The sequence below is a fragment of the Rhincodon typus genome, chromosome 15 (genome assembly GCF_021869965.1).
Source record: "Rhincodon typus isolate 14 chromosome 15, sRhiTyp1.1, whole genome shotgun sequence".
Taxonomy (NCBI): domain Eukaryota; kingdom Metazoa; phylum Chordata; class Chondrichthyes; order Orectolobiformes; family Rhincodontidae; genus Rhincodon; species Rhincodon typus.
The window spans coordinates 55,242,816-55,270,442 of NC_063346.1; the positions used below are offsets into that span (position 1 = coordinate 55,242,816).

A 27,627-nucleotide genomic window follows, 5' to 3' on the forward strand; every position below is an offset into this window, starting at 1 on the left:
AACTCTGTTTTCTCCTTCACAGATGCTGCCAGAACCTGCTGAGCTTTTCCAGCAACTTTGTTTCTGTTCCTGATTTACAGCATCCACAGTTCTTTTGGTTTTTATGCTGTGAAACTTGAAAAGGTTCAGAAAAGACTTACAAGGATGTTACCAGGGTTGGAGGGTTTGAGCTACAAGGAGATGCTGAATAGGCTGGGGCTATTTTTCCTGGAGCATTAAAGACTGAGGAATGACCATATAAAGGTTTATAAAATCATGAGGGACATGGATAGGATGAATTGACAAGGTCTTTTTCCTAGGAGGAAAGATCACCGGACCCAAAACGTTAACTTTGATTTTTTTCTTCACAGATGTGGCCAGACATGCTGAGCTTTTCCAGCAACTTCTGTTTTTGTTCTTTTTCCCAGGGTAGTGGAGTCCAAAAACAGAGGGCACAGGGGTTTAAGGTGAGAGGGTATATATTTAAAAGGGACCTTAGAGGCAACTTTTTCACACAGAAGTTGGTGCATGTGTGGAATGAGCTGCCAGAGGAAGTGGTGGTGGCTGGTACAATGACAACATTTAAAAGGCATCTGAATGGGTACATGAATAGGAAGGGTTCTGAGGGATATGGGCCAAATCCTGGCAAATGGGACTAGAATTCAGTTAGGATATCTGGTCGGCATGGAAGAGTTGGACAAAAGGGTACGTTTCCGTGCTGTGTAGCTCAATCACTCTAAATAAACATCTCCAGTAATACTCTAATGAAGGAGCACAAGCAGGGTGTAGAGAAATCCGAACAGTAAATCAACAAGTGGATTAGGACCAAGCTTCTTAAAAAAAAACAAAATTGAGAGATTTGAGAGTGAGTAGAGCAGCTTATAAGGTTAAAACCTTGATAGAATTATAAGAATCTAGGGTAAAAGTAGAAGCTACGAAATGAGTTGGAAGCTCTTGAGGACCAAAACATGGCTGCAATGCATCAGAATAAGAAAATTCTGGGACAGCAACTGAAAAGTCCTATGAAAGAAAGACGTAACAACATCTCCTGTGTCAATTGATGGCATTTCAAGACAAAACCACAATCACAAGATATGGGCCTATCAGCAAGTTACTTATACATTATGTAGGCTCGTAGGCTCACTTATTATTGTAATTGGTTAAACTTTCTTTTGGAAAGGAGGGGAATATTGTGTGTGTACCTTGCCTTTCATACAATAAATGGAAGAACTGTTGGGAGCATTGATATACAAAGGAACCTGGACATACAGGTCCTCAGATCTCTGAAAGTGGCAACACAGATTGATAAGCTGGTCAAGAAAGCATACACTATGCTTGCCTTCATCAGTCAGGGCATCGAATATAACACAGATTGATAAGGTGGTCAAGAAAGCATACACTATGCTTGCCTTCATCGGTCAGGGCATCGAATATAAAAGTTGGCAAGTTATGTCACAGCTGTACAAAACTGTAGATAGGCCACATTTGGAATTTTGCTTGCAGTTCTGGTCACCACACTATCAGAAGGGCGTGGGTGCTTTGGAGAGGGTGCTTTGGAGACATGTTACCTAGCCTGGACAGTTTTAGTAATGAAAAGAAGTTCAATAAACTCAAATTGTTTTCACTGGAAATATGGAAGCTGAGGGGTGACCTGATAGAGTTCTACAAAATTATGAGAGGCTTAGATAGGGTGGATAGTCAGAGGCTTTTTCCCAGGGTGGAAAGATCAGCTACAAGAGGACACAGGTTCAAAGTGAGAGGGAGAAAGTTTAGGGGAGAAGTGCGGGGAAAATATTTCACACAGAGAGTGGTGGGTGCCTGGAACGCACTGTCAGTGGAGGTGGTGGAATCAGACACATTAACAACGTTTAAGGCCTATTTAATAGGTACCTGAACGAGAGGTGAACAGAGGGATAGAAACCATATATGAGCAATAAGTAGCGGGTCTAAATAAGAATTTGGAACTGGTGCAGGAATGGTGGGCCAAAGGGTCTGTTCCTGTGCTGCGCTGTATTTTTCCATACAGCTGGGTAGACAGCAGTATCAGAGCTGCACTGGGACACAAGAAATTTTGGAGCTACTATTGCTGAAATACTGAGAGGTTTTGCAGTATCGTGTGAAGTAAATCAAACTGGTTTCAGATTGGCTTCTGTGATACTGTGCACCTCCAATATGACGGGAATGGATCGTTCTGCATATGAACTGACATGCCAGGTCATTGCGAGCAAGGGCTTGCTTTTGGAGAGTGAATTATCAATTGGGTGTTTAATAATGTAATGCCTGTGGACTGTTTTGTGAGGAGATAATCTATATATTTAGGATGGAGTTAACTTGGAAGGATAATTGTTTGCTCTGCTTCTCTTAGCTTTCCTGAATCCTGTTGGCTGGGGAAGGAACATGTTCCCAGCTCTATACTGGGGATGCCGGTAATAATATCATGAGTTGAGTTTAAAAAGGAGTCCTTTATCTTTTTTAAGTCAGCAGTCAATCAACAGAATGGGACCAATGCCCACTCACCTAGAGGCAGCACCACCATTGAGCTACCCACAATCCAATCTGATAATGGAAGTGCCAGGGTCACAACCTATTCTATCAAGTAGGCCCAATGGATCCCTGGAGTGAGGCGAGTTAAGGATATTTGTTGAGGGGGATTTAGCCACCTTTGGGAGAGGTTTGGGGGGCGTAAACAAGGAAGGGGAGTACTATCTTTGGGGTTTCCCCCAGTTTTTAAAGCCACTTTGCCCTACCCACTCAGCTACCTGCACCAACTCTTATCATTGATTTTTTTTAATCAAGCTGTTCAGATATGTTATTGGGAGTAGGTGGGATTTGAACCTGAGATTTCTGGCCCAGAATTAGGGACACTACCACTGCACCACAAGAGCCCTCCAACCCTATAATAATGTGGACAGGGTAATATTGAGGATAATTGGCCCATTCAACTCAGTTATTTGTTGAAATATGATGACCCAACTGACGGATTTGACAGTCGCTCACGACCTGTATTATGGTTGGGGCAGTGAGAAGATGCTTGGGGTTAGAAGGAAAGCTGGTGAGTTGGGTGCACACTCTATTTTACATACCTCTGCCCAATCCCACCAAAAGCACGCCCAGAGGGGACAAGTAAAATCCATCCCTTTTTTAAAAAATTCATTTACAGGATGAGGGCATCGCTGGCCATTTATTGCCCATCCCTAACTGCCCGGAGGCTGTTTTAAGAGTCAGCCATATTGCTGTGGGTCTGGAGTCACATGTAGGTCATACCAGGTAAGGATGGCAGCTTCCTTCCCTAAAGGACAGAAGGATTTTTCCCAATAACTGACAATGGATTCATGACCGTCATTAGGCTCTTAGTTCCAGATTTTTACTGAATTCAAATTGCAGAATCTGAACCTCGGTCCCCAGATTAATAATCTAGTAATAATACCACCAGGCCATCACCTCCCCTTAACTATATTGTTATAAAGCGGTGGTTGATCTCTGAGAACTAACACCAAATTCTAACTTCCTGCCTCCCAAACCGTAAGCACACTATCCAGCTTCACAACACCTCGCCCCTTAAGAAATAAATGAACCCTCATTATGCAAAGATGGCTTTTTTTCTTTTAATATCTTAACTCCATTATATTGCTAGATCCATAGCTCATTAATCTAAAGTTACACATTTTATGCAAATTTTATTTATATACAACATTGAACACTACCGTTTCTATCTTAGATAAACATTTTCCTTTTAAACTCGCAATAATGCATCCGCGATAATATTTTCATGACCCGCAACAAGTACAATCTGTAAATTAAATGCTTGTCACATGGGACTCCAACGAAGTAGTCTGGTGTTCCTGTCCTTAAATCTCTCCAGAAAGGCCAAAAGATTGTGGTCAGTGTACACAATCGTCTCTGTTGCATTGCTTACAACATAAATATTAAAATGTTGTAAGGCCATTACCAAACTCAGCAACTCTTTTTCAATGGTTGAATATTTTTTCTGGTGGATATTGAGTTTTTTTGAAAAATAATCGATTGGCCTTTCAATTCCACAATCATCCTCTGGTAACGACACAGCTCCAACACCTACATCGCTTGTGTCGATGGCAATTTTGAAGGGTTTCAAAAACTATGACATAGCTGAAACGGGTGCAGTGGTTAACACTGCTTTTAAATTCCCAAATGCCTCCTGGCATTGTTCCATCCACCGAAATTTCATGTTCTTTTTTAACAAATCCGTCAGCGGTGCCACCACGTTACTAAAGTTTTGCACAAATTTCCTGTAGAATCCGCTCAGTCCTAAAAATCATAGCACTTCCTTCTTCAAGGCTGGTCTTGGAAATTCCTTGATAGCCTTCGTCTTCACGTTCCTCGGTGTCATCCATCCGTGTCCGATGTTGTGCCCTAAGAATGTCACTTCCGCCTTCTCAAATTCTTTTTGCCAAGTTTATGACCAACTTTGCCCCCTGTAGTCTCTCAAAGAGCTCTGCCAAATGGTCCATGTGATCTTCCCATGAATGGCTAAAGATCACTAGGTCATCTATGTAGACGGCACAGTTAGTCAATCCTACAACAACTCTGTTCATAAGCCTTTGAAAAGTGGCTGGTATGTTTTTCGTTCCAAAAGGCATTACATTAAATTGATACAGCCCATTTGGGGTTACAAATGCCAAAAGTTCTTTTGCTCTCTCTGACAAAGGTACTTACTAGTAACCACAAAGTAAGTCCAATTTTGTGATATAAGTGGCTTATTCTACTTTTTCTGCACAATCCGCCAGCCTTAGAACTGGGTATGAGTCAGATTTGGTCACAGCGTTGACTTTCCGATAATCTACACAGAATCGTTGAGTACCATCAGGTTTGGGAACGAACACAGTCAACGAACTCCACTCGCTTTGACTCATCTCCATGATGTCTTCTTGGAGCATCCCCTCCGCTTCCTTTTGAATCTGCGTTGTTTCAAGAGGATTACGCCTGTAGCGGTGTTGTTTTATCAGAACAGCATTCCCTACGTCAACCTCATGTACTATGGCATTAGTCCTCCCCATTCTATTTCTACATGGATCCTCATAGTACTGTAACAAGTCTTTCAATTCAGTTATCTGTTCCTGGGACAGATAGCTTACTACCCTATCCCATTTCTTAAGGACTTCCTCATTATTCAATTTATTCTGAGGTAAATCAAAATCCAAATCATCTAGATTAGAGTCCTCACTCTGAGAGGCAGTAACTAATATCTGTTTCTCTGGTTCCCTGTTCCTGCCACGGCAATGTTTCAGCATGTTCACATGACATACCCAATACATTTTCTTTCCTATCTGGCGTCTTTACCAGATAATTCACCTGACTTCTTCTCAATCTGAGAGGAACCACCAAACCTTGCTTTGAAGGGATGTCGTACCACTGGTACCAGCACCAATACTTTATCCCTACAGGCAAACATACAAATTTTTGATTTCTTATCTGCTTCTTGCTCCATTAGGTGCTGTGCCACCTTCAAATGTTGTCTAGCTAATTCACCTACTCTGTTTAATCTTTCTCTTGCCTCAGATATCTAATTCAACTGTGAGATCTCTGACTTCAGATATATCAACTTTTCCTTAATTAATGTTAAAGGCTCTTCTTACTTTTGTGTTTGAATATCAATTCAAATGGAGTAAACTGAGTTGATTCATTTGGAGCATCTCTAATATCAAATAATATAAATGGGATACCTTTATCCCAATCATTTGGGTAACCATGGCAATAAGCCCTCAGCATTGTCTTTAGTGTCTGATGCCACCTTTCCAATGTTCCCTGGGATTCAGGATGGTACACAGTGATGTAAAGTGTTTGATGCCTAAATTATCCATGACCTCTTTAAATAATTTGGCAGTAAAATTGGACCATTGCTCTGACTGATTCTCCCTGGGTAGCCCATAATGGGTAAAGAAAGCAAGCAACTCCGCCACAATCTTTTTTGGCTTGACATTCCATAATGGAATTGCCTCTGGAAACCTGGTAGACACATCCATTAGGGTTAGCAAATACTGGTTTCCACTTTTGGTTTCAGGGAGGGGACCTACACAATCAATTATAACCTGTGTAAAAAGTTCTTCAAATGCAGGAATTGGCATCAAAGGCGCTGGTTTTATCACTACCTGTGGCTTTCCTAACAGCTGACACACATGACAGTTACAGCAAAATTCAACCACATCTTTATGTAATCCAGGCCCTTGGAAATGTTTCTATATCTTAGCCTGAGTCTTCCTCACTCCTAGATGACCTCCTACAGGTGATTTGTGTGCTACCCACAATAATTCCTGTCTGTATTCTACCGGCAAAACAATCTGGTGAATGTCCACCCATTTCTCATCTGCACTAACCTGCCAAGGTCCCCAATACATTCTGATTCCTTTTCCAAGTAGGCTTTATGATATAAATCCTTTATCGTCTCATCTTTTTGTTGTAACTCTATTAATCTTTCAGAATTAAACACCTCCGCCTGATCCTCTACCTACTTATGTTTTTCTTTTACCATCTCATCAAACAGATTGTCAGTTAACTGGACCCCAACTCCTTCATTTGTCCCCATTGCTTTCCCTTGTTGTTTTAACTTATGGCTGTGGGATCTTGTCACCACACAGTCCAGAAAACATTCCCGGGTATTTTTCTTTTAACTCCTCAGTTCCCTGGTTTTCTTTTGGCTTTTCCACTACAATGGGCATCACTCCCACCTGTGATCCAGCTATATCATTTCCAAGAACAAACTGTATTCCTGGAATAACCAATTTTCCCATCACTCGCACTATCACTTCCCCAGTCTTGATTGGACCTTCTAGCCTTATCTTACACAGGGGAACGCTACCCCTCTCTCCATTTATTTCACAGATTACCACTCTCTCGGGCAATATTTCAGAAGGAGTGCAAATATTTTCATCTCTTACTATTAGAGACTGACTAGCTCCTGTATCTCTCAATAGTTTAACTTCTTTACCTACTCCCCCATTCTACCCGAGTAAATCTTACCCACACAGTTGAAGTCTTTGAAAAGATCGAGCGCTATTTTACTATCCAGCTGGTGACTAGGCTGTGCACTCTGCTGCAGCTCTTCCACTTCTCTTAGGAGTTCCTTCACTACCTCAACTAATCCCACTGGTTTAGCCTCTTTTACCACATCCTTTTTCCCAGTGCCTTTCTTAAACCACCGGCACTGTGACTTTGTATGAACCCCTCCATTACAGTGGAAACACCTGAGGCCTTTCACCTCCTTTCCACCCTCTTGGGTTTCTTTTCTTCACAAATGGGAAACTGTTCCCAGTGTGATCCACTTTTTGTTTTTCATTGAAGGATCTCCCTCTTTCCCAAGTTCTACCCCTCACGGAATGAAATCGCTGTTGGAAGCTAGATTTCGATTTATACTCTAATGCATTTTCACCCGATATCTCTGCAGCTCTTCTCATTGTTTTAACTTTCTGTTCCTCAACATGAATTCTTATCACTTCTGGAAGTGAGATTTTAAAACCCTCAGCAGAATATTATCTTTAAGAGCCTCATGTGTCTTTTCCATCTTTAATGCTGTTATCCATCTCTCAACGTTGCTCTGTTTAATTCTTTCATACTTGAAACAAGTCTGACCTGGTTCTTTTCTGACACTTCTGAAGCGTTATCTATATGCTTCTGGTAGCAATTCGTAGGCACTCAAAAATAGCCCATTTTACTTCTTCATATTCTCTTGACACCTCCTCTGACAGCGCTGCAAACACCTCACTAGCCCTGCCTACCAACTTGCTCTGAATTATCATTACCCACACTGTCTCTGGCCAGTTCATCTGTTTAGCCAATTTCTCAAAAGGAAATGAAAAAGGCGTCTACATCTTTTTCATCGAATTTTGGTAACGTTTTGACATATTTGTATATAGCAGGCCTTTGGCTACGATGGATTTGCTCCTCATTACTATTCCCTTCACTAAGCCTACCTTCCTCCTTCTCCTCCATCTTTTTATGTTGACTTTACTGTCTAATTGCCAACTTCCAAAGTTCAAACTCTCTCTCTTTCTCCCTTTTCTTCTCTCTCCTTTTAGTTCTGTCAGAACAATTATTTTCTTTTCTCTTTCCTCTGCTTTTAACTGTACTTCAAATTGTTTCAATTCCCTTTCTTTCTCTTCAGCTAAGACTCTTCTTTCCCTTTCTTTCTTTTCTAACTCCAATTGTCTAATTTGCAATTTAATTTTTTCTAACTCCACTGCACTTGACTCTTTCTCTGATATACCAAAATGCTTTTCTCCTTGTCCACAGTTAAATGCAATTTTAGCCTGTCTGCTAATTCTAAAAGTGTCACCTTTCTCTATCCTTCTAAACATTCTTGGCAAATTTAGGAAGCATCTTTGACTCCCAGTACCTCTTTAGCAATGTTAAGAGCCATTTCCCCATTTTTGATTTAACCAACAAGAAGCAACTGAAATAAAACAGATTTTCCACCTCTCAATTCAGTTTTATTGAAAGATCCAGGACAGTAGTCCCAAAGTCTGTTTAAATCTGCTGGAACTTTTTGTATCCTAAATCTGTTCAAATCTGTCCAGTGTCTGTTCAGATCTGTCCAAATCCCAGACAAGCCCCCAGTCTGGTATAAAGCAGAGGGCGACACCCCCCCCCGCCACCTCTAAGAACTAACACCAAATTCTAACTTTCTGCCTCGCCAGTCCACAAGTACTCTCCCCAACTTCCCAACAAAATGTAGTGAAGTTTTTTATTAGGTGTGTCTCTTTACAGTATGTTGGTGTGGGTCCTTTAGCTGAGGACAGCTCAGTGCCTTCTAATTGGTTATCATTTGAGGACAGGCCCCAATTCAGGAACGATGATTAGCAAGAGCCGAAAGGTTGGTAGAAAAGGAGGGATAAAAGGCAATGCGAATAAACTCTGGAACGCTGGTAAAAACATAGATTGATATCTAGAATGCAGAGGGCTAACGAACTGACTGACCCAAACCTGATTTCTTCGATTGCAGTCCCTGAGGTTGTGCATGAGACCCGGCAGCTGATAGAGGAAAGGAGGCTGCTGGAGGCCCATGCCAAGCTGATGGAGATGGAGTGCTGGCGAGACAGCATCCTTCAGCAGCTACACCACGCCGGGAGGCAGAACACAGAAGGGGAGCAGATCGTCTTGTCGTATTTCGCCGTTGTCGGTCAGCTCAATGAGGAGCTGGCCAAGGAACTCTGGGATGTCGTGAGCTGCGGCCCAACCCTGGTGAAGCAGGACCCATCCCTGTTTGTCTCGGCCATTCGCATCATCGAGCGGGAAGAGCAAATCGACCAGGCGGCCATGGATGGCCAAAGCCAACACCTGTTTCTCCCTCCTGGGAGGCCGAAAAATCTGCGGCAGACCTTTTTTAAAGTTATCGAGCAGTCAACCACGGCGCAGTTCCGAGTGAGGCAAACCGACACAAAGGGACCGGGGCTGGCCAATCATCTGGCGGTCTTACACAACAATATTCTCAGCGATCTCAAAGTAGTGAAACACTTGATGGTGCAGTGCTGCCCACCCCAGTACAACATCCTACAGACCTATGTGCTGCTGCACCACAGTTGCCTTTCGGGGCATCTGCAAGATATTATCTCCTGGGACTTAGAGAAGAGTGAGATCTACACAGTGCTGAGCTGGATACATCACATTTACCACAGGTAGGTGGCAGGGGAGTGGGAGTCACATACGTGTGCGGCACTCCGATCTGATTCGGGATGGCCTTATGTGGTCAATAATGTTGTGCTGCTGGATGTAGGGGTGTGCCCTTGCCTTGTCATTAGTGCAGACCCGAAGACTGGAAGCTGGCCAGAGTGGACAACAGGCCTCGGTTGGCTCAAGGAGGAATGGCCTCCCTCTGAGGGTCTCCTGACACAGTTAGTCAAGGGTGGCCTCTGATTACCTGCCCAGGTCCTGCTCAGGGCAGTCAGGGCCGGGATCCTGTCCACCCAAAGGAGCTGAAAGCCGGGCAATCCACCAGCCGCCTTGACTCTTCCTGGCCTACTGTGGGCCATCGCTGTCCTGGAATGAGAGAGGGTGGGGTGAGTGCAGTTTTACAGAAGATAAAAGTGGGTGGCACATCAAGAATATTAGTGCAGGTGGGGAGGTACCCCGAGCAAGGGAGTAGGTAGAGCAGAGGGCATGCGGAGTTAGTGGCATCGGAGACTGGGTGGGGCAGTGAGGAGTAAGGGAATGCGTTGCAAGGGAGGGAGTGCATGTGTTGGAGCATGAGCCTCAGTGGGAGATGGTTGCAGTAGCAGGGATGGAGTGGGAATGAGGTATCGGAGGGAAGACGGTGGACCTTACCAGAGTGGAGAAGGACATTGACCTTCGACCTACAGGCGGCTGAGACGGCACTGACCCTGCTGGCAATGTTGGCATGGGTTTGGCGTCATGGCTCCGATGGTGGTCCTGGGTCAAGAGGAGGTCACACTATCTCATCCGGCAGGACCTCCAGGTCCCTGCCTCAAAGCAGGGTACCAAGCCCCTCCGTCAGCCACAATCAGGGCTGTGCAGAGCAGCCCCAGACTTGACAGTGCTTATCTGGGCATGCAGTGGGCTTTTAAAGTGCCAGGGATGCTGAATCACAATTCAGGAGTGGCAAGTTGTTCCAGGAATGGCGCACGCAAGATACGGCGAAAACCGGACATAATACACACCATAGGGATGGAACGGTATTTAATACAGCGAGTTTAGTAAGATTTGGCAAGAAAAGTTCACCCAGCCTCACAGTGAGACTTAACGTGACTTGCACTTAGCCAAGAAAAAGGCGTAAGGTTCAGCCCTCTGTTTCTGAGCACACGTAGCATTCAGAACAAAGTCAATGAATTGATTGTGTGAATTGAAGTGAATAAATATGGTCGGAGAGCCATTACAGAGGCCTGACTGCAGCATTGGCGCTCTGAGTGTCGAGGCATATGTGATATTTAAGAACAACAGGAAGCTAAGTCAGGGGAGAGATAGCAGACTTAACTGAAGGGGCTGTCAATGGAATAGTTACAGATGATCTTGGTTCAGGAAATCAGGGTGTAGAATTGGTTTGGGTGGAGTTGAGGAATAGCAGGGAAAGGAAGTTCCTAATGGGAGTGATTCAGAGGCCCCTGACAGTGACCACAAGAGGTGATTAAGAAGATATGTTGAATGCTTGTGATAACAGGATGGTAATAATTATTGGCGTTTAATCTATGCATAGGCTGGAAAAATTAGATTGCTAAGAGCACACTTTTAAAGAGACATTTCAGAATAAGTACATTCACGCCATGAAGAAAAATTCCAAGGGTTGGACTTGCCAGCTCTGGTTAACTAAAGAAGTTAAGGAAAGCATCAAACATAAGAAAAAAAAGGCAAATAATTATTCAAAGCCGAGTTGCTGGTCAGATTGTAGTAATGAGGCCAGTCAGGTGGACCTCATAGAATCTGAGTTCCCTGATTGGGGCTGTGAATCTGGCTCAATCAGGGAGCCCCGGCTGACAGATAGAAACAGGAGTGTCAGAGGTTCTGCTCACTCTGTAAGCTGGCTCTGAGGGAGCTGAATCAGTGTCAAGGACTTTCCACATGTAAATAAAGGGTGACTTGCTGAAGGGGTACCAGACTCTGTGGAGTTATTTCACAGATGACTGGTTAGAATACAAAGATTAGTGGAGAATGATCAAAATATTCATCAGGACTAATAAATTACAGCATGAGAGGAGTAGCTAGGAACATAAAAGACACATAGTAAGAGTTTCTACAAGAATCTAAAAAGGACAGGACTAAGTAAAGTAAGTACTGGCCCCTGAAAAGTGATAATGGGCAGTTAATAATAGATTATAAAGAAATGGTGAATGTAATAAATAAATATTTTACTTCTGTCTTTGCTTGAGGATACAAAACAGATCCCGGTAATAGGTATAAATCAGGAAGTTGGAGGAAGAGAGATAATGGTGAAATGATAATCCCTAGGGAACTGGTAGCGAACAAATTGATGGAGCTGCAGGTTGAGAACTTTCTGGGTCCTGATAGACTTCATCCTAGGGCCTTTAAAAGTGGTGGCTGAGGAGGCAGTAGATGCCTTGGTGTTAATTGTCCAGAATTTAATCAGAAGTTTTATTCTTGAATCCTATTCATGACAGATGTTTGGCATCTGCTTCTCCATCCTGCACTGTTTATATAACGTTACTTTGGCCAGTGCTCTGCCTCTTTTGTTCATTATTTTTATTCAACTCCTGTTGTGCAGAATCAAATTCATCCTTTTAAGATTGGTATCAGTTTTGGGATCACTGTCTTTCTTGAACGCGAATGGGCAGGGGACAATTTCAAAATGATGCAAGGCTTGGAAATGTAGTTAATTGTGAACAGGTTAGTGGCAGACCTTGAGATACCCAGACATAGGTAGCTGGTGATATGGGTGAGCAAGTGGTAGATGAGAAAAGCGTGATGTGGGCATTTTGGTGGGAAGAACATGGAGAGACAATGTGAACTGAGCAGTGCAATGCAATAGGGATTCAAGAACAAAGAGATATGGGGAGGTATACATGCATAAATCACAGGGAGTGTCAGGGCTGGTTAAGAAAGTTGTTAAAAAGACAGAAAGTTGTTAAAAAGACAAACAGTTCCAAGCTTTAAAAACAGCGACATTGAGTAGAAAAGCAACAAAGTTATGATGTGCGATTTATTAAACTCCGGTTCGGCCTTGAGTGGAATATTGTGTCCAGTTCCGGGTACCACACTTTAAGAAGGATGTGAAGGCTTTAGAGCGAATGCAAGAAATGTTTACTGGCATGGTTCCAGAGGTATGGACTTCAGTTCACATGGATAAATTGGAGAGATCTGATTGAGGTGCTCAAATCATGGGGGACCCGGATAGAGCAGATAGGCAGAAACTGTTCCCATTTGGAATCAGGGTCAGGTTGATTGGCAGAGGCGTGAATGAAGATATGAGGAAAAACATTAGCTTTGACTAGCATTTTCCCGCAAAAATCTTCACAAAGGAATTGTGCCATACAAGTGGAGAATGGTAGGTGTGACCAGTTTCCCCTGACTTCCCAACAGCTTCACCAAAGGAGATAGGTGTAGGACATAACACTGCAAACTGTTTAGTGTTTGCGCAAGTTGTAGGATAAGTACAGGAGTCCATTACTTAAAAAGCAATTCCAAAACATTTAGGAAAACAGGAATTGATCAGGAGCGATCAGTGTCAATTTCCCAAAGCCAGCTCATGAAGGATAGAGTGCTAAATAGGTGCAATATCTTCTTTGGATAATCATGGGCAGGTCTGAGCATCCCGAGATAGGAAGAAAGTGGAGGCCAAGGATACTGGAGCATAGGAGGCTGAGAGTAGTTTGTAAAATTATGAGGGATGTAGAGATAGAGTTGATGATATATGTCTTTTCCCTAGGATAGGGGATTTCAGGACTAGGGGGCACATTTTTAAGGTGAGAGGAGAGAGCTTTAAAAAAGACATGAGGGGCCAGTTTTTTTACACAGAGGGTGGTTTGTGTGTGGAATGTACTTCCAGAGGAAGTGGTGGATGCAGGTACAGTTATAATGTTTAAAAGACACTTGGATAAGTACATGTGTAGGAGTGGTTTTGGGGGGATACGGGCCAAGAGCTGGCAGGTGGGACTAGTTTAGTTTGGGATTATGGTTGACAATAGACTGTTGGACTGAAGGGTCTGTTTCTGTGCTGTATGACTCTATGGCTCGATTACAGTCAGAGCTTCAAGAAGTTACTGAAAGACTTTTTCATACAAGTGATGACTTTACGGTGTGACCTGATGGAGTTTTCCCTGATTATAAATTGTGGTACAAAAACAGTTCTGAGGAAGGGTCACCAGAGCTGAAATGTTAACTCTGATTTCTCTCCACAGATGCTGCCAGGCCTGCTGAGCTTTTCCAGCAACTTCTGTTTTTGTTCCTGATTTACAGCATCCGCAGTTCTTTCAATTTATATTTATAAATTGTGGTAGTCCGTTTCTGCTGGTCTCTGAAGTTTTAACAAGAATATACAAAATTAAGATCTTTTGCACTAAGGACATGGTGGCATAGTGGTTATACTTCAGCACTAGTAGCCCAGACATGAGGTCAAATCCCATCATATCAGCCTAAATTCTGTTAAATAAATCACTGTGAAATAAAAGCTAATATTTGTTGTAACAATGAATGTTATAAAAACTCATCTGGTTGACTAATGTCCTTTAGGGAAGGAAATTGCCCATTCTTACCAGGTCTGGCCTAAATGTGACCCCATATATGTGTTTAATTGCCCTCTGACACGGTCTAGTAAACCACTCAGTTGTATTAAACAGTTATGGAAGAGTATAACACAAATACCACCAGACTAACCACTTAATTTCAACCTAGGCACCAGACATGACAAAAGCACAGTGCAATTAATCCTGCAAGGGCTTACTCACTAAAATCCAGGAAATTGTTAGCAACGTTGGGAGATTTGTTGCGCAGACTAGTCACACTCACAGAATTCAAACAGTGATCCAGACTCCTCCATCACCATTCCTATCTTACCGGCAAGGCAGACCCATTCAAAGTGGTGACCCAGTGGTTATACAGTCTGGAAGCAGTTAACCTCAGAGTCCTCGATTCCTAAACCCTGAACTTCAAACCATTTGGTGCCCTCTGTCAGCTGATAAATCAGCACCCCTCCTCCATGTTGAACACCTTTCTGAAAGAAGCACGAGAGAGAACAGGAAACAGGGACAGTGACCGACAACTGAACGAATGGGAGACAGCAGGATCAGGAAGCAGTAACCATCAGACAACAGTGCACAAGAGAGAGAACACAGACACCAGGTACAAGACAAGGAGACAAGGATAAAAATTCAACATGGACTCTATAAGAAAGTCATGAGGTCATTGGTTGTTGAACAGCTACTGTTAAATATTGTGTTTCAACGCTAGTTGAAAGCCTATCTGGTTCGCTGGTCTCTTTTGGGGAGTAGGGCTGCTGTCCTTGCCTGGTCTGGCCTATATGTGACTCCAGACCCACAGCAACGTGGTTGACTCTTAACTGTCCTCTGGGCATTTAGAGATGGGCATTAATGCTGGCCTAGCCAGTGACGTCCTCATCCTGTGAGTGAATAAACAAAAACTTTATTCACTGGAATGTAGGAGGCTTGGAGGTGACCTTATAGAAGTTTATATAATCATGAGGGGCATGGATAGGGTGAATAGTCAAGGTCTTTTCCCCGGGATAGAGGAGTCCAAAACTAGAGGGCATAGCTTTAAGGTGAGAGGGGAAAGATTTAAAAGGGACTCAAGGGGCAACTTTCTCACACAGAGGGTGGTTCATGTGTGGAATGAACTGCCAGAGGAAATGGTAGGTGCAGGTACAGTCACAGCATTTAAAAGACATGGTCTTGCATTCAGAATTTAGGGAACTAGGTAGAAAATCAGCAACGGGACCTGTAACACAGTATTCTCTGGATTACTCAGCGCCGTGTGCAAATGAGTACCAGAAGAGGAAGACAAGACTGATGAAGGCATGGCTGGAAACATGGTGCAGGAAGGAGAGTTTTCTATTCCTGGGACACTGGGGCTGGCTCTGGGCAAGACAGCACCAAGCAGATGGTTGACACTTGAACAGAGCTGGGACTGAGATCCTTGTGGCGTGTTTGGACAGGGCTATTGGTTAGGGTATAAATTAGTGCATCAGGGAGGGGGAACTGGGAGAGAATAACAGACAGTAATGCTGGAGTGCAAAAAATACTGGCAGAGGCAGGTATTACGAGAAAAGATAGGAAAGAAAATGAGGAGGGATGGCATTTTTGGTTTCGAAAACCATAGCAACATTGAAGAAAAAGTTTGCTACGGAGGGTTGAAAGGACAGTATTGATTTGGCTAGAGTTAAGAAACAAGAAAGGTGCACAATTACATTGCTCAGTGCAGTATATAGACCTGTCACCTCCTGACCTTATTGCAAACGTGAACAAGTGACACAAATTCCAGAGGTGATGTATGAATGACTGCCCAAGACATCAAGGCTGCATTTGACTGAGTATAGCAAGATACCTCTAGTGAACTCAGAGGAAAGGTCTCCACTGATCAGAGTCATACCTAGCACAATGGGAGATAGTTGCAGTTGTCGAAGGTCTCAGCTCCAAAACATCTCTGCAGGAGTTCCTGAGGGTAGTGTCCTAAGCCCAAACTACTTCATCCATCATGGACCTTCCCTCCATCATAATGTCATGAGTGAGTGAGGATGTTCGCTGATGATTGCAAAATGTTCAGCACCATTTGCCACTCCTCAGATACTTATGTCAATGATCTGTAGAGTCATAAAGGTATACAGCACAGAAACAGGCCTTTCGGCCCAACTCGCCCATGCTGACCAGGCTTCCTAAACTGAACTTGTCCCATTTGCCTGCCTCTGGCCTATATTCCTCAGAACTTTTCCTGTCCATGTACCTGTCCAAATGTCTCTTAAACATTGTAATTGTACCAGCCTCTACCCCAACAGGCTGTGTAATCTCAATGGACTGGTTTTTACCAATATCCAACAGCTCGCTTTCGTGGGAATATTAGATTTATTGAATGTCGCTGAAACAAAAGAGACTTTTTGCCAACGTTTTGCATCTGGCACTCAACAATATAACACTGTAAAGGGGGAGAAGCTTTTTATTCTGTATGGGAACAGGGTGCTGATTGGTTTAGAGATGAAAAGCTTCAACAAAATGTATCTTTTTTTTAAACACGATTCCACCTGACCAAATGGCAGAATGGTTAAATCACGTCATAATTTGTCAGGGTGAATTTGCTAAGCGCAACAGCCTCCTTGCACCCTATTCCTGTGTACGCTTCCATTGGAGGCCACTTGGTGCTGGAGGAGGGGGTTTCGTTGTAAAACAAGGCACTGCATGGATTAATGCCTGTCGTGTTGAATGGGAGTCCTCCCGTAGATGCTGAGGGTTGCATACACTGGTAGCCTATCATTGGATGACAGGGAACGTGGCTCGCAGTGTTCCTGTTTAGGTTGGCTGAAAAGGTGGCCGCAGGTCACCAGGGAGAACAGCAGCAGCTGGACGACAGCAAAGAAAAATAGATTTATTTGCCAAATCCTGTTCTGCCTCCATGATATCTAAAATTCTGTTATCCATTCCGCATTGTTATTCTTGCAAACAAACTCCCTTCTTGAGATATTGTTGATACCTCACTGAACAGAGCAGATCTTCCTGAATAGAGCTGAGCCAGAATTGGACGTCCCTGAGCAGACTCTAGTCTACGTCCTGTGACAAATACAATTGCTTCGAGGCTGTGTAGCACAAAAAACCAATTTTGAGCCCAGCAGGTGTCAACTAACAAATAGACAGCTGGGTTTTAATTGGCCTAAGGAGGTCCGAGTCGACATACAGCAGAGATACAGCACTGAACAAACTTGTTTTCAGAGTTTGCTGAGGATCAGTGAAAGGGTGATTAAAAAGTCGAGGGAATGTTGCTGTTAAGGCTGGGATATTTGACAATTACCAACTGGCGAGAAAGGGTTTATTTCTGCATGGGTTTTTTTCTGATTGTCTGCGATATCTTCAACCTAAAACCCGAGACTGAAATCCTCAACCTCTGAGCCTTCCCATCAGCAGCATACTTATTAGAAATCGCCATTTATTACCCAGACAACAATACAGCCGAATGTCTGAGGCTGGCATCAATGTAACCCTGAGAGAGTGCAGTATCATTGGAAGCAATGCCCTTTGGCATTGAGTGATGGTCCTCAAATCCTTACGTGGCAGCACAGTGGCTTAACACTGCTGCCTCATGATGCCAGGGACCTGGGTTCGATTCCAGCCTCGGATGACTGTCTGTGTGGAATTTGCACGTCATCCCTGTGTCTGTGTGAGTTTGCTCCAGTATCCTCCCACAGTTCAAAGATGTGCAGGTTAGGTGGATTGGCCATGCTAAATGTGAAGTTCTGGGGATAGGGTGGATGCGATGTTCTTTAGAGGGCTGGTGCAGACTCGATAGGGTGAATGGCCTTTCCCTGCACTGTAGGGATTCTATCTGCCTGTTAAGGTGCACTGGGACCATAAGTCAATACCATTACCACATGATATTGACTGGACTAGTTATCCAGACCACAGGACGAATAATCTCATAGATACGGGTTCAAATCACACCAGAGGAATTTAAATTCAGTTAATTAAATAAATTAGGGATAAAATGTTAGTATCTGTAGCTGTGACCATAAAACTACTGCACTGTCATAGAAATCAATCTGGTTCCTTAATGTTCCTTAGTGAAGGAAATCTGCCTTGTTTACCTGGTTGGGCCTACATGTGACTCCAAGCCCATAGCAATGTGGTTGGTTCTGGCCTAGCAAGCCGCTCAGTTATATGAGAATCTAGCACCATGATACACTGTAGCATTTGTAGGAAAGTGTCTCACAACCACCTTCTTAGGGGCAACTGGTGGTGAACAATAACCCTGAGCCTTGTCGGCGATGCCCACATTCCATGAGTTAATAATTCTTTTATTTAAGAAGATAGCCCTTGCCCTCCCCCACACAAAAACCGTTGTATACATCAAATGTTTAGATGTCATTATTCTGAAGCTGGCCTGGTAAAATGGATCATTGCCCCTGAAGTAAAGTGGTAATGAGAAGGTCACATGTCCTGCACAACCTGAGAGGATGAAGCCAGCGCATTGAGCTGTAACAGTCCCAAAGGGAATACTTAAAATGGAAAAGAGATGCAGATCAATGGAGGGAAGGACTAATCGGGAGAGCCAGCACAAACATGCGACGGGCCAAATGGCTGGGCTGCACGCTTATAATGATGAAAAGTCACCCTTTCGCTCCAACAAACCATCCTTCATCTTGCCCTCTTCACCACAAAAGAATCTTGCTCAGTGCTGACAGGAAGCCTCCTCCTAGCCAGGGGAAAGGGCCCCACCTCTGAAGAAACCATCGCGCCCAGTAATTGCCGAGGAATGTTAATCATTTGTGATGTTTTTCCTGTAATGGTGTTATCGCAACCTGGTTTCCTGTTTTCCTTTCCTTTTGTTTCTCTCCCAGCCGTCCAAAGATGCTCACTCACCCAGATCTCTCTCCCGATGTCGACATTGTGTCACCGGGACCTCTGATTTCCCAAGATGCCCTGGAGCAGCTGCAGAATAAGTATGTCAGCGCTGTCAGGGTGAGTTCAAGACCTTTTTAAAAGGACTTTTAACTTTGGGAGGGCCCACTGAAACTTACATTTCTCAGCTTCAAAGTGCAAACCTGAACTTTTAAAGGAAAATAAAATACGTAGAGTCACACAGCACGGAAACAGACCCTTCGGTGTAACCAGCCCATAATCCCAAACTAAACTAGTCCCACCTGCCTGCTCCTGGCCCATATCCCTCCAAACCTTTTCTATTCGTCTGCTTATCTAAGTGTCTCTATGAGTTTAAGATTAAGTAAAGCGGTAGCTCACTTTGAGTTCGCAGATACAATCCTCAGTCAGTGTCCGGAATCATTTAGTCTCAAAATCAGATTCCATTGTTTAACTCAGAGTCTCGGGATGTGCAGAGGGGAAAGCAGGCACAACTGTGGGACTCAAAAGAACAAAGATCTGTCTGAGCATGGCCCCTGAGGATTATTAACAGTCAGCTGAGGAGAGAAGGAAAACTGGATCAACAGTCATGTCGTAGAGTGTTGAGGAATGAGTCTCACTCAAAGAATTGCATATAATGAAGATCTTCTTGGCCCAACCAGTTCATCTTGTCCTTCCCCCATTTGCCTGTCTTATTCCCGAATCCCCTTAATATCTTTCCATTCATCTTTAATCAACCCATTCACCTTCTGACCCAGAGACCCCCTCCCCAATTTCCTTTTTCAGCAGCCTGTTTGTGCAAGTTATGACACATCTCTGTGGGCAGCGCGTCCTGAGGTGGGACTTGAGCTCGGACCTTCCGGTCTAGAGGCAGGAGCACTCCTGCTGCCAAGATGGATTTCACCTCATTTGAGTGTGGAATATGTGGTTAGTGCAGTCAATACCCTCGTTCCTGAAAGCCTGATAACTACAGAATACCGGTCGTCAAATGCACTAGTGACTCTGAGTCAGGTATTGGTCAACAGGTTAAATTGGTTGTCCACCCACTTTCAAACACTATTGATGTAGCATCTAATTAATATGTCAGCCATATCATTGGCTGGTTCTACCATCTCGTTCCTTACAGTGTTTGTGAAGTTTGGCAGTGATTGTCTCTGACTGGGCATCCTCATGAACAAGGACCGTTGACTTGGTGTAACTATTAAAGCCTCCGACCTGCCAGAAACAGGTTCAAAGGCTTGGGCTCCAATAGGATATGTTAAATAGGCCATTGTTCAGTTGGATTGTGTTAGGGTTGGCCCATTATATGCTCAAGCAAAAGCCTTACCCATTTTAGTATATCCATTCGGGTATAAAGTGTGAGATTATCCGTTTTGGTCGGAAGAATAGAAAGACAAATTATTATCTAAATGGAGAGAAACTTCAGAGTGCTTTGGTACACAGGATCTTGGTGTCTTTGTGCACGCTTCATAGAAAGCTAGCACACAGGCACAGCAAGTAAGAAGGAAGGCAAATGGAATTTTGCCATTTATTGCTAAAGGAACAGAGTATAAGTGTAGGGAGGTGTTGCTGCACCTGAACAAGGCATTAGTGAAACCAAACCTGAAGTATTGCACACAATTTTGGTCCCCTTTATTGAGGAGGGATGTAGATGCTTTGGAGGCAGTTTAGAGGACATTCACAATATTGATTCCAGAGATGAGCATTTTATGAAGAGAGCATTAGACTTATGCTCTCTGGAGTTTGGAAGAATGAGAAGAGACTACTTTCCCTGGAGCGTTGGAGGTTGAGGGGTGACCTTACAGAGATTTATAAAATCATGAGGGACGTGGATAGGGTGAGTAGGCAAGGTCTTTCCCCCAGGGTGGGGGAGTCCAAAACTAGACGGCATAGGTTTCAGGTGGGAGGGGAAAGATTTAAAAGGGTCCTGAGGGGCAACTTTTTCACACAGAGGGTGGTACTTGTTTGGATGAGCTACCAGAGGAAGTGGTGGAGGCAGGTACAATTACAACATTTAAAAGGCATCTGGATGGGTACATGAATAGGAGGGTTTGGAGGGATTTGCACCAAATGCTGACAAATGGGACTAGATTAATTTAGGATATCTGGTCGGCATGGACGAGTTGAACCGAAGGGCCTGTTTCCGTGCTGTATAACTCTATGACTCTATCTAATTGATGTATATTTAAGATGCTAAAGGTGATTGATGAAGTAAACATAGAAAAGATGTTTCCTGTTGTGGGCCAATCTACAATGAGAGATCGTAGTTTTAGGATAAGGGGCAGCAGATTTAAAACAGAGGTGAGGAGAAATTACTTCTCTCAAAGGGTCGTGAATCTGTGGAATTCAATACCCCACAGTGCAGTGGATTCTGGGACACTGAGTAACCTGAAGGAGGAGATAGGTGGATTTTTAATTACTAAAGGGGGTTGAAGGGCTAAGGGGAGCGGGCAGGAAAGTGGAGGTGAGGCCAAGTTGAGATTGGCCATATTGAATGAGGGAGCAGGTTCAAGGGGCTGAATGGCCAACTCCTGCTCCCAAGTTCTTAAGTGAGATGGAAGGAAAGGTCAGGTCACTCGCCCCTTTCCATTAGAAGTGGAAGGGTTGCTCAGAGTGGGTGCTGAAACTGGGAGAGAGCCAGCCCGAATGGTCAACAGAGTCCAAGCTGAATGGACCAAACAGATTCCCAGATTGACGTTATTTGCTCACCCTAGGTGGCAGTGTCAGACTGGATGCAGAAAGCCTTGGAAGCAGAAGTGAGTGACTGGTACCGAGAGGAGGAGCCTGAGTCTGACCACGAAGGTTACTACCACTCCAGCCTGCCAGCAATTGTGACCCAGGTCAGTATCAATTAGCACCATAATGTGAGCCCCGTGCATTCTCACTGCTCTGTGTCAGGCTCTGTACACAATGTGATATAAATAACATGGGGCATCGGGGACCAGCAACCAGGTAAGGGCTGCTGTCTGCTCCTGACTTTATTTTCTGTTTGCTTTTTTATCTAACTGGTCTCGTTATCTTCATTATTAAGGAATTGTGACCCCCATAATAGACTGAGGTTTCTAGTTATTAATGACTTCATGGAATTATGCAGGTAGCACAGGGATATGGCACTGAGGCGGATGATGGTATGATCTATAATGGCAGTGCACACTTGAGGGGCTGAATGGCCTGCTCCAGTATTCCTGTGATTCTATGAGCAGAAGACCCTTGAATTGAAGTTAAGTCTTCAATGAGCCCTTTTCACACATGTTGCAGGATAATCAGGCATGTCAGAGTAAATTGGAATCATAGAAGATCATGGAGGTATTATACTAATCATCTGAGGTCCAGGTATCCAAGCCGCACCTTCTAACGTTTCAGTGGCCCCTCTTCACTCCCTCATGCCCCTCGAGGGGGAGGCTGATGGTGAAAAGAGGCTATTCTACCACGTCGGGCAGCATAACTGAAGCTGCTCCATCTCCACCAAATATCCATGCACAGTTATGGATGAACAAAGCAGAAGTGCTCTGTGATACATGCTCCCACCCTTAACCCATGGATATTGAAACCAAGTGGCATTGACGTGTAGCTTCCCCCAAACTCAGGTGATCCAGCAGTGGGGCCTGACCACAGGCAGTCTGACATATCAGTGTCACACTGGGATAGCACTATTCCTGGAGTCATGACTGAATTTTATCAAGGTATGCAAAGATTCAAATGTAACTGTTGGATAGTCCCAGGTTAACAGAACATACTAACCAGGTTCCTGTACTTAACCAGAGCTCCTAATTATTACAAATTTGTTAATTTTAATCACAAGTAAACAACTGTGCATGATCTCATATGGCTCTGCTAGTTAAAATTCTAAGCCACTTCTAAAGCCCTTACATACACATGGAGACAAACACATAAAGATTAAAAGAATTGGTGTTATGGGTGGAGGAAAAGCAAATACTTCAAATAGTTCAATTGTACTAGTCCGCAGGATTCAATAGGGTATTCCGTTTGTTTCCTGAGTCCGTTTCACTTCTTTGCAGGAGCCACAGAGCAACTGGTTCACAAATTACAAAGTCTCTGATTTATTGATTTATAGTTTATTCGAACTGGGTGGGAGAAAACAGTTGGCTTCCTTTAACTTAAGTTATTTTACTGGACAAAGAGAGAGAGAGAGACATACCAGCCCCACTTCCAAAGTCCAAAGGCTTCTGACTGTATTGTTCGTATCCACAAGCTATTCAGCTACCCAGGAACCAATCAGAGAGTTGTCATCAGGCTGATGACATTTGGGATCCACAAATTGTCACAAACCAATCAGCAACCTGTTGCCAACCGAATTTTTCTCTACATACACACCCCGGCTCCAAGTCGTCTTGTCCTACACCTCCCGCACTGTTTGCAAAGCAAGGTGTATACACAACCCTTAATGAGTAACTCGCTTTTTAAAGGTGCAGCGATTCCTTCCTAAATACTGGGATGGAGAAAGACTAGATCGATTTAGGTTATATTCACTGGCGTTTAGAAGAATGAAGTGGGGGGAGATCTCTGTAAAATTCTAATGGGACTACGCAGGGTAAATGCAGTAAGGGTGTTCCCCATGACCAGGGAGTCCAAACCAGGGGGTTACAGTCTAAGAATATGGGGTAGACCACTTAGGACTGAGATGTAGAGAAATTTCTCCACCCAGAGAGTGATGAGCCTGTGCAATTCATTACCACAGAAAGCAGTTAAGGCCAAAACATTGAATGTTTTCAAGAAGGAGTTAGATATAGTCCTTAGCACTAAAGAAATTAAAGGATATAGAGAGAAAGCAGGAACAGGTTACTGAGTTGGATGAACAACCATGACCTTATAGATTAGCTGAGTAGGCTCAAAGAACAAATGGCCGACTCCTGCTCCTGCTTTCTGTGTTTCTATTTTCTTTGTTTTGAAACAATCTTTTCCCAATTCCGTTCACAATCAAAAATGAGGTCAAATGAAAAGATATAGTCTTTATGTTGTGGATGGGCAGCCCAGTCTTGAGTAGTGTACGGGTTCCTGATGTTGCTGGCTCAATTAGGGGGACAGTAGCCTCAGTAGGCCCCACCAGGAGAAGTGGATGTTGCTGAGGTGGGAAGGGGGGCCTGAGGCCTATCGCAGGCTAGCTCCAACAGTAAAACTATTTTATTGGGGTTCGGGGTTCGTGGGGTGGGCTAGAATCAAAAGAGGACTCGCCCACGGGGACATTATTGGGCCTCAAGCCCTGCTTCCTGTACCTTCTTTGGGCCAGTGAGCCTGACCCCTCAAGGCTAATGGTGGAAGTCTGCCTGCATTCGACAAGCAGCCCCATAGGGCAGAAGTGGCAGTTGTCACCCTACTATCTGCAAAATGTTGACGGCGCCTAGTTAGAGCTTTTAAGTGTGTGACACTTCCTTGGAATGAGCAGCCCCTTCACACCCACTCCAGCCCCTAAGAAAAGGCCTGAGCACTGATGTGGTTCCCCTCTTAAGTACCCTCCCCCCACTCGTCCCCTCTCCTCACCTCTACCCCTTTGGGCTCATCATAACATTTTAGGCCCTGGTGTTTTTTTTTGATAGAACAGAGAAAGAAAAACTATTTCCTCCAGTGGAACATTCTGGAATGAGGAGATCTATTCTGCCTTAAATTTAGAGCTCTCTTGTTCCTGGCTGATATCAGGAAGAGGAGGATCAGTGTAGACACGATGGGCCAAATGGCCTCGTCCCACACTGTAGGGCTTCTATGATTCTATTCAATGATAAAGAAGCAGCCTTTCACTCACTTACAGTAGTAGAAATCTGGACTTATCTCTCCCAAAAATGGGGAGGCTGGGAATGGAGTGAGAATGTCGATACTGATAATGGAGGAACACAGCAGGTCAGGCAGCATCAGAGGAGCAGGAAAGCTGATGTTTCGGGTCGGGACCCTTCTTCAGAAATCCATAAGTTATGTCCTCATTCTTTACTAAGCTCACTGATGTCAACAATGAAATATTTTAATTGTCTTCTGTGCTTTTAGAGGTAAAGGTATGGGCAATAAATATAAACCAGTTTTAAGCTCTCCTGAGCACTACCCAGTTGTTTCTGCTTGAAATTTTCATGTGAGGATAGTATTGTTCTTAACAATGAAGTCCTTCATCCTTTAATATGTTGCTTGTGCTTGATCGTTGGCCTCATACATTAAACATCATTTTTGGTTTTGTTGCCAAGTGATTTCTGGTCTTAGATCAGAAATTCCATAAATCATGGATTAAAATGTTGAGTGATTAATTTGTATTCCACAGTCACTTTACGACTATTGGAAATTTATTCAAATATAAACATATATTGTTAAATGTTCTACTTAAACAAAAAATAAGCTTGATTCTTACATTACCATGCCATCTCTGTTGTTCAATTGGATTAAATCACCTAATTTTATGTGTTGTACATCAAATTCTGGAAGATAGTATGCATTTTACTTCCTGACTCATAAATCATGTACAGTGGGAATGAGTACAGCCATAGAGTCATTGAGTCATACACCATGGGAATAGATCCTTCAATCCAAATCGTCCATACTGACTAAGTTTCCCAAACTAAACTAATCCCACTTACTTGCATTTGGAACATATCCTTCTAAACCTTTTGAATTCACATACCTGTCCAAATGTCTTTTAAATGTTTGTAACGGTACCTGCATTGACCACTTCCACCAGCTGTTCATTCCATACACAAACTACCCTCTGTATGAAAAAGTTACCCCTCAGGTCCTTCACCTTAAAAATATGCCTCCTAGTTTTGAACTCCCCCATGCTAGGGAAAATACTTTTGCTATTCACCTTATCTATGCCCCTTATGATTTTACAAACCTCCACAGAGTCGTCCTTCAACCTCCTACATGCCATTGAGAAAAGTCCAACCTCTCCTTATGACCTAAACCTTTCAGTCCCGGCAACATCCTAGGAATTAATTTCGGAACCCTCTCCAGTTTAGTAATATCCTTCCTGTAGGATACATTAGCATTTTATACAAAGTGAGTTAATAGGCATTACAAATGAAATGTTGGGAATAGTAAGTAGATAAGGTAGTGACTGTGAACAGAAACAAAGTTAACGAGTGGAATTTTATGCTGGACCTCGGTCTTTGCCCCACCTGCAGCGTAATTGGTCCAAAAAATTCCAGAACTCACTGGAATCTTGGGGGGGGAGTTCCAACAAATTGGAAAACTTGCAACGTGAGCCCCTATTCAAGAATGGAGGGAGATAGAAAGAACCAAACTATAGGCCAGCTAGCTTTACATCAATTGTTGGAAAAAATATTAAAGAAGAAGTATTAAAACATTTCAAAAACCTTAACATAATCAGAGTCAAAATGGTATTGCATGAAGGAAGTCATGTTTGATAAATTTGCTAGAGTGGGTACATGCAATGTATTTAGATTTGTTGAAGGCATTTGAAAACATACTGCTTTAAAGGTTGTTCCACAAAGAATAAGTTCACAGTATTGGCACAGAATGACGATTTGTAACACACAGAAGACAGAATTGGGATAAATGGGTCTTTTTCAAGTTGTAAAATTGTAACTAATGGAATGGCATAAAGATCAGTCTTTGGGTCTTAATTATTTACAATCTATATTAAGGACTTGGAGGAGATATAAGACTACAATGAACATTTCTGGTCCCTGTATGTAAGAAAGGATATATTGGCACTGGGGGCAGAAGAAAAGTGATTCATTAAGCTGATTCCTGGAATTAAAGGATTGATTAACAATAACAGCTGAACAGGTTAGTTCTTTATCCATTAGTATTCAGGAGAATAAGAGGTGATCTTATTAAAAAGTAGAAGATCTTGAGGTGGCTTGACAGGGTAAATGTTGAGAAGAAACTTCCACGAGAGGAGGAATCTTGAGCTCAAGGACACAGTTATAGAATTAGGGAACATTCATTTAAAACTGAGATGTAAAGGAAATTCTTCTCTCAGAGAGCAGAGAATGTTTGGAAATCTCTAGCCCACAGGTAGAACTTTGGAGATGAGATCACGGAACGTATTTAAAGAGGATGAAGTTCCTATGAAGAGTCACCAGACTTGAAACATTAACTTTGCTTTCTTCCCACAGATGCTGCCATATCAGCTGAGTTTCTCCAGCAATTTCTGTTCTTGCATTCAAAGAGGTGGTAGATAGATTTTTGAAATATAGAGGATTTGAAGGCATTGAGGAGCTGGCAGAAAAAAGGAGTTGAGGCCTTGGGCAAATCAGCCATGTTTTTATAGAATCGTAGGGCAGGTTCAACTCTTTGAAGAGCATACCCCTGTTTTCATTTCATATGTTCTTATATTCTTATATATACGTCATTAAATGGGGGCAGAACTGATAAAGATGGCTGTTATTAAAATATGTGATATCCTAGGCTTCATAAATAGATACATAAAGTACAACATCACAGAGGTCAATATTAGAAATTAGTTAGATCTCAGCTGGAGTATTGTGTACAGTTCTGGACGTCATAATTTAGGAAGGATGTGAATTCATTGGAGAGAATACGGAAGAAGTTTATCAGACTGGTTCCAGAGATGAGAAACTTCAAACACGAAGAAAGATTGGAAAAGTCGGTACTGATTTCCTTGGTTAGGAGAAGTTTTCCAAATTATGAGTGGTCTGGACAGAGTAGATAGAGGATAATT

General features: G+C 43.2%; 1 protein-coding gene across 1 annotated transcript in view; it reads left to right on the forward strand.

Moving 5' to 3' along the window:
* exoc3l1 (exocyst complex component 3-like 1) overlaps nt 1-27,627 on the forward strand; it is an 83,414-nt gene that overhangs the window by 38,786 nt on the left and 17,001 nt on the right. The window contains exons 4-6 of the mRNA XM_048605575.1: nt 8,954-9,626; nt 18,968-19,088; nt 21,701-21,826. Coding sequence (XP_048461532.1) covers nt 8,954-9,626; nt 18,968-19,088; nt 21,701-21,826 — 920 coding nt within the window. The remainder of the gene's footprint in view (nt 1-8,953; nt 9,627-18,967; nt 19,089-21,700; nt 21,827-27,627) is intronic.